At 35.4% G+C, this 15,297-nt stretch overlaps 1 protein-coding gene across 1 annotated transcript; it reads right to left on the bottom strand.

Annotated features, from left to right (window-relative positions):
• Positions 1–717: 717 nt before the first annotated feature.
• LOC133785021 (uncharacterized) lies at positions 718–1,233 on the bottom strand. The gene has a single exon (XM_062224282.1). The coding sequence runs from the start codon at positions 1,231–1,233 to the stop codon at positions 718–720; it is 516 nt and encodes a 171-aa protein (XP_062080266.1).
• Positions 1,234–15,297: the final 14,064 nt, after the last annotated feature.

Genomic DNA, 15,297 nt, shown 5'->3' with positions numbered 1-15,297 from the left:
ATCACTGGTCCTTGAATAACCTCGGCGCGTCCGCCCTAGGAGTCACGTCTCAATGTCCTTAGTAACTCGGTCGATGTATCTGACATCGAAATCTGTTTGATGTATCTAACATCGTATTCTGTTTGATGTATCTAACATCCATACGCAAATTTAAATAATCTAAAAAAAATTTGGTGCACTACAACAAAGCAGGTAGTTTTTCTAACTTACACTTTTTTCCTGAAGCAATTGATGTAATACATAGATACTTAATATTATTTTCATCTATTGTCTCGATATGATATCCATTACGACATATATCTTTAAATCTCAATAGATTTCTTTTTGATTTGGCATATAATAAAGCATCATCTATGATAATTTTTATTCCTCTAGGCATTAATATAATGGCTCTTCCAGAACCTTCAATCAAATTTGCACTGCATGATATTGTATTAACATTTTTCTCCATTCTTGTTAACTTTGAAAAATATTTATCGCTTCTAAGTATTGCATGAGTTGTTGCGCTGTTCGCTAAACATATATCTTCACCATCATTCTTGGAATCAAGTAAAGGATGAGAAATGTCCATTTCTTTATTAACCAAAAAAAAATACATAATAAGTTCTAAATAGAAATACTTAAACATAAGTCCATAAAATTAACATACCAAACTAAAGTACTTACAAAAAAATAAATAATAGACAAATATGTCAAACATGACCAAATAAAATAACTCTAATTATGGGCTTTCTCATCGCCAGTAGAAATATTCATATTGCCATTGATGGGATCATCAACAAAAAAATCAACAACATCCAAGTTTGTAAAATCCATGGATTCATTGAGGAGGTCATCATCTTGATAGGAAAAGTTTGCTTCTATATTTTTCTCCTTCTCCTTCAAAGAGGCTTGATAAAGATCAACAAGATGTTTGGACGTACGACAAGTACGTGACCAATGTCCTTTCATACCGCACCTGAAACGTAGGTTTTCATAAGTTTGTTGATTCTTATTTTGTGGACTATTTTCCTTATGTTCATTGCTTGTGGTTTTCAGCAAAGTAGAGGAGTTGTTATTATAACCACAACATTGCCAAACATTACTTTGACACTTACTATGTCTGCGTCCACGTCCATGACCAGGACTATGGCTTTGATTATGGTCACGACCACGACCACCATTGTCCGATGTTATAGCATTCACTTCAGGGAATAGGGCAGACCTAGTTGGGTAAGATACATGATTTTTCATCAGAAGTTCATTATTTTGTTCTGCTACTAGAAGACACGAAATCAATTCTGAGTACTTTTTAAAACCTCGTCCTTTGTATTACTGCTGCAGGAGCACATTTGAGGCATGAAAAGTATAATATATTTTTTTTCTAACATATCATTGTCAGAAATCTTTTCTCCACACAATTTTAATTTAGAAGTAATTTTAAACATTGCAGAGTTATACTCACTTACTGATTTAAAATTTTGCAACCTCAGGTGTAACCATTCATATTGAGCATTTGGCAGTATGACAGTTTTTTGGTGGTCATATCTTTCTTTCAAATTTTGTCAGAGAGTAAGAGGATCTCTTATCGTCAGATATTCAGATTTTAACCCCTCACGGAGATGGTGGCGAAGAAAAACATAGCCTTGGCCTTATTTTGACTTGATGCTTCGTTTTTATCTTTGATGGTGTCTCCAAGACCCTTAGCATCCAAGTGGATTTCAACATCAAGAATCCATGATAAGTAATTTCTTCCAGAAATATCAAGTGGCACAAAGTCGAGTTTTGTGAGATTTTCCATGAAGATAATATTCAAAGTATTAGAAAAATAAACATTTGAGAAATTATATTGCAAACACTATTAAGAAATAAAGCGATAAGTGTGATGTACCAAATAATTCTTTCTTGACTAATAAAATTGAATCTCTAATAACATAAAAGAAAAACAAGTGAACTAAAAAAAAATATAGGTAATATTAATATTAATTTAAAACGTAACATATATATATAAGTTCACACATATAATTCTAATAAGGTAACGTGTAATAAGGTGATAACATGACTAGTAATTGTATAAGCAAATCATAATTATTAAAAGAATAATAATAAACATAATTATGAAAAGAATAATAATAACGTGTACCAAATCATATAAGCATAACTATTAAGGAAATAATAATAATAAATATTAAAATAAACTTAACATTGACATATACATATTATTATTCCTACATAAAAAAACTAATAGACATATTTACAATTAAAATAGCTGCTTGAAATTATTTCGGTCAGAGGAGGATATATATATATATGACTATATATATTTGTATAGTGTATCGTGACTTCGAAACAATTCAAGAATTTCAGTAAGCAATCTTTACCTTGGTTAGAGACTTGTGCTGATAACGTGTTATGAAACTCTTGAGAATAAACTAAAATATAAAAGCAAAGAAAGAGATAAATAAACAGTAATGTAAAATAAGAGTGAAATCTTGTGTCTCATTTCAATGGGGGAAAAGACCCCTATTTATACAGAAAAATATGCCCTAAGGAAATCGGGTAACTACTCTGAATACAATCAATAATTAATGCTGATATATTACTTTGGGTAACCTAGTGATTCTTTATTATTATGGACATCCATATATATAATATTTATAAGAGAACAATGCTTATTATTTGTTTATACATAGATAGTACATGTATATATACATATATTCTTTTTTTTTACGTGGGTTAATTTTTAGTAATCTTTTAGTTTATTTTTTTTGTATATGTTTAGTTTTTCTTAGTATATTTTGATTTGATGACTAGTTGATTTCTAATTTGGTATATTTTAATTTATTTTTGGTATTTGTTAGGTATATTTTTTTGTTTATTTTGGGTATATCTTAGTGTTTTTTTGGTAATTTTTTCAATTTAATATTTATTTATTTTTTAGTTTATTTTGGGTGGACGTTCAATTGTTGTTTTATTATGCAATGGGTTGTGTTTACCGAGTATTTCAGAAACTATAAATATATTAAAGATAAGAGCTAGAAAGAAAGGCTAGGAAATAAATAAGATCATAGTTTTTACGTGGTTGGGGCGTTAATGAGCCTTAGTCCACGAGTCACTAGTATTATGCTTTAGAGAGTTTTGAAAATGGAGTTTTTCTACAAGTTCAGCAGCGTTTAGCTTACAAGAGAAAATCTGAGATCCTCGCTACAGTGCATGACACTTCCTATTTATAGGCAGTCATGTTACTTGGGCTGGACTAATCCAGGCCCAATAAGGATATAATTACAATTGCTCGCTAATGGATCCATAATACAAGAAATGTAACATAATTAAGGGTTGTTAATCTGGGCCCATGTGGATGGCTTAGGCTTGGTGAAGCCTTACAACTGTCATTAGTACGTTAACACGGACTGGTCCGCATGGGCTACCAATGAGATCTTGGGGACAGGATCTGTCAGAGTAGTGGAAGTACCGTTTCCTAGGAACAGTGTACGATCCAGGTTCATTTACTTAAGTCCTGGTTCGTTTACCAGGACCAGGGTTCATTTACCAAGGCGGACATCTTGATGGCAGTGTCTGTTAGGATTAATGTCCTAAAATCATGTAAAGACATTTTATTGGTTTTAAATAAAAGTAAAATTTTATTATATTTGAATGTTTTAATTATTTTTCTAATTAATTATATAATAATATCAAGAAAATTCCTTATTCATTCATGAGAATATGATCTTGCATTAGTACGAGAGAATTAAGATCATAAATAATGAATAAAATAGTTAGTAACATATTAAAGTAATGAATCTTTAATGAATGGTTACTAGTACAATTTACTAAGCATACGAGATGCAAGTTATCTAGATTTGGATTACTGATGTGGATAGACATCTTAGTAAAATTATTGTATATAATAGAGATTATATATGACAGGGCTGATGAGAAATAATTATCTTTATAAACATGTCGTTTGACGTAAATATTTAATTCTTATCATAATAGATGATCATTTGTAGATCAGTCTAAATCATGAGTATTCATGAACTCTTGTTTATGTTTATTGGATCTTTTGATTCACTCGTTGATGTCTCTTAGAATAATGAGGCTAATGCCTTTTGTTTTGGAGATTCAATATCATGGATGGCTGGGAACATGAATTACAATAATGGAATTCATACTTTCCTAACGGATCGAATATTTGTTCCCTTAAGGGTTGATTCTGGAACTGAATAATTATTGAGCTCAAATCCATAATTAGATTATAGATTAATTATTCTCTAGTGAATTAATGGTACTTAAGGATCAAGAGTTAATTAGAAGGGTAAAATGGTAATTTTGACCAGCTCTAATTAACGAACCAATAATGGAGGACAGAACTACATGTATTGATTCTATTAATGGACTACTAGAGAAAACTCTATAAATATGATTCTATAAAAACTTATAGTGCAATTCCATATTTATAGTGGAGTAATCATGGAATTCATAAATAAGATTATAATATTAAAAATTTTAATTAATAATCTGGTTTGTAGGAGTTTCATATTATAGGTTCATGGTCCCCAGATCACCTCTGTCCTACAATGTCAAGGGTAAGGATGTCAAAAGAAAAATTTGTAAAGAGAAAGGACTAAATTGCAAGAGAATTAATTTTCCAGGGAAAGAAAATAATTATGTGATATTTATGGGTAATTGATTAATTTTGCATTAATCAATTATTTAACTATATAGTTTTTATTTTGAAAAACTATATGTTAAAATTAATATTAATCTTGTTTAGATTAATATAAAGAGAGAATAATAAATATCTTATTTATAATATGATATTTATTTATTTAATTTAAAACTGATATTTTAAGATAAAGTTAATTTTGAATTAACTGATATTTATGTTGGGATAAATATATTATCTTAAATATTGATTAAACAAACAAATGAGAAAATCACAAAATCCTATACAGGCTAGGGCGACACACATTGTATTGTACAATGTGTAGCGCCTATACCAGGGATTTAATCCGTGGAATTTGAATTTTGAATTTCAAATATTTTTGTTTAATCAATTATTTTTTTCAATATTATTTAAAAAAATAATTAAATGTAAATATCTAATCTGTTTTAAATTTTAATTAAATAAATATTATTTAATTAGATTAAATATCTTTATAAGTCTGATAGTATGTGACTTTCAGAAAAAGACTCCATTATTATTTTGAGTAATAAAAATATAGACTCTCTCTCTAAAGCTTTCTCTAAACCTGAAAACTATTCTAAACCTTCTCTCAGTTAAAACTCTTTATATCGCATGTGTTGAGTACATCTAGGGAGTCACATAAATCAACATTTTGAATCCTACGTGCCCACACCCTTGTGTGTTTGAGGATTGGTTTGGAAGATCAGGGTGTGAGATCTCTAAACATTGGATAGGAAGATCGTCGATTTATACAAAAAAACTCAAGGACATTTGATAGGCTACAAGAGGTAATCCCTGATTTGTTTGTATGTGATTTAATATTTATATATGTGTAAGATCCTGGCTGGTATTAATATTTATTAAAATGGGTCCATAAATTCCTCTGCATACCTTTGATTTGATCATTTAATACCAACAGTGTCTTCTCTTGGATCCCAATTGATGGGATCTGTCTCTTGGAATGGATCGTCCACTGTCATAATTTACATCCCAGAAAAAAAAGACTGAATACGATTAGGAAGGTGATTCAGGCATGTACCTCAGTTCTGGTCCCTTTACTATCCTTATGCTACTTAACCGTCATCAGGCTTAGTATGATCTGGGCCATCAAGGTTTCCTTATTCATTGTTCACTGGGCCCAGTTTGGGCCCAGACCTCTTCTGAGGGCCCATTGACCCGTTTGGCCGTGTCATGTGTCACAGGTGGAAAATATGGATAACATTTACCCCCAAGTCTTCATCCGTGTTTGCACAGTGGAGAGTAGCCTTCTTCCTCTCAGATCAATCACATGTATCCCGGTTCGTTTACTTAAGTCCAAGTTCATTTACTTAAGTCCCGGTTCATTTACCAGGATCCGGGTTTGTTTACTTGGGGGCCATTTGGTCGATCCTGTCCTTTCACATTCTCAATGTCCTAGACACATGTCTCCAAGATGATGGTGTGTTTGTACCACTCGCACCCTAAAAATCTGGAGATAATCTTTTGATGCCCTAGGTGACTGATGGGTGGCAGCACATTCCTCGAAGCGTCCTGTCTATACAAAAAGGTGCTTTGGGGCACTTGAGTGGGTTATTTAATGCTTCTGCACTATCTGGAGTCATCGAATGAGGATTATTTTGTGATTTTTAATGTGGATCGTTGGATGAGGTAGGCGCGGATCGTGGATTGATGAATCCACAATTTAGTACTCGATTGGGCCAATTAATGTCCCTGCACTGTCCAAGACCGTCGGATGAGGATAATCTTGTACTCGTCATCGTGGATCGTTGGATTGAATAATAACTTATCTTCCTATAAATACCTCAACATACTCTTTTCCACATTTTTAATAACCCCAAATTCTCAATCTAGAGAGTAGAGAGCTAGAGCTTCGTATGTCTGAAGTTTCTGACGAACTTCTCCGTCGATTAGTGCATCTTCCTGCCCATTTTTTTTCGAAGAACCCTTTTTCCACTTAGCGAGTAGACAACTCTATCTCAGCCGACTGGTCTGGAAGTGTCGGCGAACTTCCGCATCGTCTCCTCTGGTTCAAGACTGAATTCTTGCCGGCGTTGTCGCTTGAGTTTAAACTAATTCCAGATATGCTATCCAACAGTAAATTTTTTGGTTGATTCCTTATTTCTTTTGGTCATTTTTATTGCCATGTTGTTTCTGCGACCGTATAGTCGTTAGGGTCGTGACCACCGTGTCGGGTGGTTCTAGGTAGTGGTAGTGGTAGAGATGAACAATATGGTTTCTAGATGACACCTCATACCATAGATAATTTGATTGGTGGAGCGAGATTGATTGTCCCAGGTCATTGAACTCAGACGCCTAAAAACAGTTTAGGTGAATTAGTATATTAACAAATACCCTTGGCCTTTAGTTCTCGATTTATGTTCTTGGGATCTCTATTGGTCCCGGATCTGGGTCCAGAGGGGACCTCTCCAAGAAGTTTTAGGAGAATCCCCGTACCTTAACCAATTTTATTCGGTTTTGGTGCTAACTGCTTGGTTCTCACTTTTCTCGTCGCTTCTAGGTCTTTGATCATGGGTCGTGGCATTACTCTGCATCCGGAAGATGATGTCTAAGTGGGCCCCGTAGTCCTGGAGGGGCACAAGCTTCCCAATGGCAACACGTGAGAAATGGACGGGGGAAATAATGAATTCTGAAACTACCGGATGCTGAACGAGCTGGAGAAGGCCCTCGTAGTAGATTCTACTGCATGGCTCTTTTACAATAGACTAGCCCGGAGAGAAGAGAAGGCTCATGCCGGAGTGAGCATATTTGGGGCCTGGAGTGTAGGCCACATCAGTGTGGGAGCCATTCTCCTACTTCATGACTAGTTTGCTTGGTTCATCAAGTTCATGGGGATCACACATTTCCAGCTTCTCCCCCAGGCGTATAAGTTGCTTGCGGGATGGCGTATATTTTGCACGTCGAAGGAGATCGCGGCACCCACTCCCGCAGAGGTGTTGTACTATTATTGATTGGAGTCACAACTGAATTCCAAGGACAAGACTTGGGATGGTTTTTATAAGTTGAAGGCCCGTGGCATTAGTCTGGCTCTATTCAGCACATGGAAACATCCCCCATATGTCAGGCATTACTGGTTCATGACATCCGGGTTCCTCCCACCCTGGTGCTGGACTTTTACCGTGTGGGTAATTCATCCTTCTCCATTATTCGTATATTCCTTTGTTCTATTTATTGGAAACTCACGTTCTTGTGGACAGGTCCGTACGCTCAAACCTGGCCCACTAAGTCGATCCTGGATCGAAAGAAGTATTATGCCACCCTTAGTGTCGATGAGATAGATGTGGGGGGATCTGTGACTATGGAGAACCTTCACTTGGTGTAGAGTCCAAGAACTTTACTTAGCTAAGTTAGATAGTAGTATAATAGTAATAATAGTATTGTCTTTATGACTGTGGATTTTTGGTTCAGACCGGGATTTATTTGGACACTCATAGTAGTACTTGTAGATTTTCTAAGTTTAACCTATAGTTTAGGAATATTAATTTTAACCTAAGGTTTGATTAATATGACTGATATTGAGGATAATATTTATTATACTATGAGGTTTAGATAAGAACCAATAGGATAATAGCACATGTCATGTATAGGTTTAATGATGATTAAGTATTTTGAGGATTAAATTTATTAAGGTTAAAATTTGAATGCCCTAAGGTCAATCAGCAGCTTTGAAAACGTTAGAGGGCTTAGTCAAGGTTGTTTACGCATTTCAAATTAAGCTAAAAATGTGTAATTTCGTGTTTAAATAATCAGCGTATGATGATATATCGCAGCTATAGGGGGCGATATATCGCAGCACGAAGATACGAAAAATACGAAACGTTGCACGATTTCCTCGGGCATACTGGCCCAGGCGATATATCGCCTACAGGGGGCGATATATCGCCCCTCACAGCATATTTTGAAAGTATTCAAAAACGTTCTCCATTCAAACCTTCAACCTCTTGATGAGTCCAGCATCTTTTTGAACAAGTCTTCAGCCTCTGCTGAACGATAATTCAAATTATTTTCACTTAAAAAGCCATTATTTTTATTCAAGTTAAATGAAGATATTTTCATTCCTAAACTCTATAAATAGGACCTAGTACCCAGCCATTTATTAATCTATTTCTCTAAGTTCAGAGGCTGCAAGTTCCTAGGTTAGTGTGAGAGTGTAAACACTTGGGTTGGGAATTATAAGGTTGATCACTACAAGCTTACTAAACACTTGGGAAGTAAGGTTCTATACACATTTCGGTGTAAGGTTTAGATTGGTCATATAAGTCTTCAAGGTATTTCCAAACTCTAGTTCATTTCTGTATTATGTTCTTTAAAAAATTCTCATAGTCTTCTACTCATTCAAACCTTATTCTTATTCTTGGTTAGGAAATCCAAGTTCTTAAGCACAAGGTTTTTGGTAAGTATATTTTGATAGCATAGTCCCTTTTTCACTTTCATCCCTTTTCTTCAATATACTCATCATATTATAAATGGTTTTTAGGAGTGTTCCAAGGTCCCAAATCAGTTCTCATATCCCGGTTGTTTTGGTAAGGAAAATAGGATATGATTTATGTGCTATATGATTTTATATGTTATCTTATGAATGTGTGTTATGAAAAATGCTATGTTAAGTATGCTTGTAGACTTGGGCATATGACCTAAAAGACTAACAAGCCCCAAATAGATTATGGGCATATGACTTGCTTAGCTAGCAAGACCCCACTAATCTAATGGGCATATGCCTTGCTTAGTTTATGGGACCCCAAGTAATAATGGCCATTATAGTATGAATGTGACATAAGTGTTATGATATGTTTTATGTTTCTTATGAAATTTATGTATATGGACTATGTGTTAGATTTTCCTTGCCGGGCGTTAGGCTCACTCCTTTTTGTTTATATGTGCAAGAAAATAGCTTTAGTGGCGGGAAAGATTCTTGGAAGCTTGGGGAATGTGTATTGAGGCGGAATGGATTCAAGGAGTAGAGAGTTTCGGTTTCGAGGATGAAGTCTTTATGGTTTATATGTATTTTTCCGCATCTATTTATGTAATCTCTTTTCATTACAATTAAGTTATGTTTTTTTTTAAAACAATGGGATCCCATATCCTGCTTTGAGTTTATGTAAGTTTAACATTTGTTTTTACAAGTTTTTTTTTTAATAAAGTATGATTATTTCACTTGTAAGTATTATTAGGGATTAGTGTCTATGCTTAGTTCACATTAATGGTCCAAAGTCTAGAGTGGTTGGGTCATTACACTTGGTTAGGATAATTTCCAACCACCAATCAATAGACGCCCTTAGCTTCGGAGGGCTGCAATGTAAGAAGGATTCTGCTCGGAGAGAGGAGTTGGCCCTCATTCATATCGAGGCAGTGGAGGCCGCGGTCAAGGCTGACGTGGAGAAAAAGAAAACGGAGTAGGCATGCCGTGAGGAGTGGGTCGAATCTGAGGAGTTGGATGTCCTTCTCGAGGGGAGGCAACCAAACACTGGAGCTCCTAGGGCTAGTATTTTGGGGCAAGGTAAAATGCCTTCGGTTTTAACTTACGCCCCTCATATTGAGGGCTTAGTTAGGAATAGGAAACAATACCGAGATTATTTGACTGGGACTATTAGCAACGTGGGGCTTCCTTGCCCCATTGTCGTAGACACGCTGACACTCATGTACTCATCCTGGTTCCTTTAGTACGATAGCTGATGGACCCAAAACAGGTATGTTTTTAAATATTTATAAATCGCAAGCGCACGAATCGTTCATATAGAATAGTTATCGTGTAAGAAAGGATGTCGAACCCAAAGGAGTTGTCTAAAATCGAAAAGAAAACTATTTTAAATCAAAATTAATAAATTCTAACCTAGCTCCAAAGATTGATGAGATTTTTGTATAATGAAAATAAAATAAAAGATAATAATAAAGAAATTAAAGACAATACATATAAATAAATTAAGAGTAGAAATCAAGATAGTAAAAGAAATATTATTAAGATAATAGAATCCACAAAATATAAGTTTAATAATATTTAAAAGTACATTGATTTCCAAGTTTTAGTAATAGTAGAAATTAATCAAACCATCACTTATTCAAATTATATATTCTATTTAAGCACAAGTTTTTATAAAAATATAGGATCTATCTTCACTTTGAAAAATTATAATTTCAAAGTATTTAATGTAAATCAATCTAATGAAATAACAAATAAATCAATGAACATTATTTATATGGCAAAACATAATATTTTTGTTCTAAGCATTGGATGTGTAAAATTTAATGACACATCTTACACAAAGAATATTATGTTTTTGCACTAATGAAGAACAAAGTGTAAATATGTGCTAACAATAAAAAATACATGATATTTAAGATAAAAAAAGATATTTGAAAAAGAAAAAATCCATAAACTTTGTTGCACAAAATGAGAAATCAACATACAAAATAAATATTATCTAGTTACATATTGTTTCATCATCACCTTAATAATCTTAAAAAGATTAGAAACTCATAACTAGAATAGAAAATACAAACAAAAAAATTACAACACATAACTAGGAAAATTTGGAGGAAAACCCCCAAATTGTTCCTCTAAAAATACATAGAAAATTAACCAAAAAGATGAAAAGAATGGAGAGGTCTTGAATGTGTAATGTAACCTCCCCCAAAATAAGCACTCAAACTCCCTTATTTATAGCCCAAAACAGAGTATTAAAATAATCAATTTAAATTAATTAAATTGATTAAATTAATAATAATATGGAAAATAGGAGTAAATTATATGGTGTAATGATGATTTTGGGGTAAAATGTGTAGAAAAGTTTGGGTAAAAAAAATGTCATTTTTAAACACAAGGACAAAGAGACATTGTTGGGCTCTAGAAAATTGGAGGCATGGCAACTTGGTGTAGGCCTAGGGGCTGCGTGGGCCTGGCTGTTCGGTGGTGGGCCTAGCGCGTTGGGCCTTGCTGGTGGGATCGGGCCTTGCTGCTGAATGGAGGACACGGCTGGGCAAGGACTTCGGCTGAAGGAAGGGGCAGTTGGGACAATTGTGTGGAGGAAGCTTGGGCGTGGCTGAAGAGGCAGGGAGCAGCTTGGTGTCTTCAGTTGGGCCTTGGTGGTGGGCCTTTTCCAAGGCTTATGACATTTTAAAAATGCAATATTTCCTTTCTTTCTTTAATTTTTTATCCTTTTTTCCAAACACAAACATACCACAAATTCCCTAACAAAATAAACATAAAATAAATCATAATAAAATATTTTCAACTATAAAATAAATCAATTTAATTATTTGAAAATATTAATTATAACTTAATTTATATTTAACATTTAAGTTCAATAATACAACATTTTTTCCTCAAACTAAACAACAATAATTCAAATAATTAACTACAACATTTTACAACAAAATAACTATAAAAACACACAAAATCTATAAAATTAAAATAAACCTAATAAATTCAAAATTGCTTAAAAACTTAATAAATTACTTAAAAACTCAAGAATTAAGCAACAATTAGCACATAAAAAGTGGTAAAATAATTCTATTTTGTAGAGTTATCAATAGCTTTTTGGACCCGAACTACATGGGGGACCAAATTCATTCTTTTGCACTAGAAGAGTTAAGTCGTGCCCATTCCATGGATGAGAGTTTGTCCTGGAGGACTTTAGACTTCCATGTTTCCTTTACACTTATCTATCACCCCCATTCCTTTACGTTACTAATCAATCTTCTTTTTATTCTCATCTCAGATGACCCGGACATGTCAAATCTCGTGGCCAACATGAAGGAGATGATCGAGGCCAGGGCTGCTGCGGCCAAGGCCTCAGCAAAGAATGCCGCCAAGGGCCCGGCCAAGAAGAAAATCATCGAACTAATACTTGGGGACTCACAACCGGACTTGGGAGCTTCCGAGGGAGTTCAAGCTGCAGGTTTGGTCCCGACAGCACTGATTGAGCAGGATCTGTCCTAATCTTCTCTTCTCCAGGTTATTAACTTAGAGCAGGAGCCTTCGGAAGGAGGCGGGAAAAGTAAAAGGAAGACAGACTATCGTCGCGAGGTCCTCGAAGCAAAGAAGTCCAAGACAAAGGATTCCACCCTGGCCGTGGAGCATTCCTCTGACCTGCATGCTCCCGAGCTTCCCATCAACCCGACCCTTCCTGGAGAAGAGGATTCGATCATTCTGGAGGAGAGGACAAAGATGCTGACCCAAGCTTGGGACAAGGCGCGATAAACGATATGAGGTAGCCCGAGCCTTGATCCTCCATCGGAAGGTGGAGTTTTCTGAATGTCCGGAGGCCGTCAACGCCCTTCAGTAGATCGTGGATCGGTTGGTAGCTGAGATTGGATTTCGACCTAAGTTGGGGCAGGACACGGCCTTGCTTGCTGTGGACCTGCTGGCCCAGGTGGGGACCACCATGTCTACTCTTCAACTCAAACGCTACGCCACCTTGGCGAGCAAAAAAGCGATCTTTGTCTCCCAGGCCATCCGTCATCAAGTCACTACGGTAAGCCACTTGTCTATCTTGTTTCTTCAATATTGTTGTTCTTTTGTGTTTTCTGACTATGCTTTGTTCTAGGATGCCTTCTTCGCTCGCAGGAACGCGGTGCGAAGAAGTTTTGAAGTTTTCTAACTCAAAACTATGCATTTGAAGTTTTGGACATATTTTTGGACATAGTTTTGGACTAGACTTTCTTATCTCATATTGACCTTTTGGATTTGGGATATGTTGACTAGGGAATGTTCCTTTTTCTCTATCACCTAAAGCAGTAGCGAGTTGTCCTACTTATGTCTCGAGTTCGGTAATTGATTGAGACTGATTTTGTAGGATTTTTTGAGTGAATTGCATAAATTGTTGTAAAGTATCTTCTAAGGAATGTTTCTTTTGTTGAGGATATGGTTGATTTTGTGGGGCATGAGTTTGGTTTTGCGTGTTGTATTCGTGCCCTTGATTCATTGGAGGTTTGTTTTGTCTCCATGAAAATTTTGGATGGTTTCTCCAATTTGGATTATAAGTGGATGAAAATTGGCTATCATTTGGTTTCCCATAAGCATGAAGAGCATTGACCTCCTCAGAAAAGGCTTCTTGGTAGGAAGGACATGATTGAGCATTATGGCAAGGACTAGAACACATAGAACAAACATATTTTCTTGGTTGTATTGGAGAATTTATAGTTTGGCTTATAGCTAAAGCTTCAACTTTCTCGCTAATTTGTCTAAGGATGTTCTTAAGTCTAATTCATATTTTACTTCATAATTTCCTCCTCTTTTTGGTGAATTAGTTGACCTAGACCTAGGATCAAAATAATTCCATTGTTGTGAATTGACAGATAAATCTTCAAGGGCGTCCCAAGCCTCTTGTCCTTGTGTAATTCCCTGAAATCCTAATGCGTTTTAATGGTTGGATTAGTAGGCGGGGAGGGCCATAATTGATTTATTATGCCATTAAACTATTATATGCATGTTTATTTGAATTATATTATAATATGACGTTAAATGCATGCATGTGGGTCCACATTTCATTACAGGGATGTTTTAGTAATTTGGCCCGTTGAGGGCATAATTGTATATTTGTATGCATGTCAGTGATATATTGTTGAGGTCACATCATAATGTGGATTTGTTCGAGCCATTCGGCATGAGAGGATCTTTGAATATAAATTATCGGTTTGGTCATAACAGGTTTGTGTTCGAGGCACGGGGTGAGTCTCACGGTAATTTGGTGATTAGAGCGTTGCCGGGAATTAAAGGGTAATGTGATATGAATTTTTTGAATTGGAGAATATTGAGAATAACGGGAATTGGAGGGTGTTAATTATGATTAACGAAATAGGTGGAAAAGGACGATTTTACCCTTGGGAGTCTTTAGAAACCTTTAAATGACCTAGGGGCAAAAATGTCATTTCCCCTTAAGATTTATATAAGCCATTGAAGGCTGTAGAAACTTGAAGGAAAGAGAGTATAGAAAACTTTCTCCTGTACCTTATTTTCTCTTTGGAATTTTTTACCCCAATTTGAAGAACTAAGCTAGGAAATCAGAGTTTTGAGCTTAGGACTTTAGTTCATCCATTGAAGAGGACTCAAATCCAGCTTGTGGTAAGAACTCAGCCATGAAACTTTGATTAAACTCTGTTTTTCTAATAGTTTTCACTTGAGAAATTTGAAGTGATTAGTTGAGAGTTCATGGAGTTTTTTGAGAAAATTTGCTTGGGTTTTGTTGTTGGTATGTTGATTGTGTTGTGGTAATACTTGTTTTGGATTTGGAGATGCTTGAGTAAGTTTTTGGAAGGATTGAAAGAGGGAAAAAACGAGGTTTTGATGGGTGAAAACAGGGGTTTTTGGCTGCTGGGGGGAAATCCTGCGGCGCTTGGGAGGCAATGCCGCGACATTGGGTGCAGGAGCTTGAGGCTGGCGCCTCTGTCTGGGAGGCGGGCCGCGGCATGGTGCAAGTAGGGTCGCGGCCCTTAAGAGCTTTTTTGGCCAAAAATGTGTTTTTGTCATGGGAACTCAAATCTTAGGCCTCGGGATCGTTCCTACTACCTGATTTAGTAGGATTCGATGTCCCGGAGGCTTGATCTTGGTTCAGGAACTTTTTATTATTCATTTTATTGATGGAATCCCATATTTGGTTATGACTAGGTGACCGCTG

Source organism: Humulus lupulus, chromosome 6 (assembly GCF_963169125.1).
Source record: "Humulus lupulus chromosome 6, drHumLupu1.1, whole genome shotgun sequence".
NCBI classification, from domain to species: Eukaryota; Viridiplantae; Streptophyta; class Magnoliopsida; order Rosales; family Cannabaceae; genus Humulus; species Humulus lupulus.
This window is presented reverse-complemented; position numbering and strand designations above follow the sequence as displayed.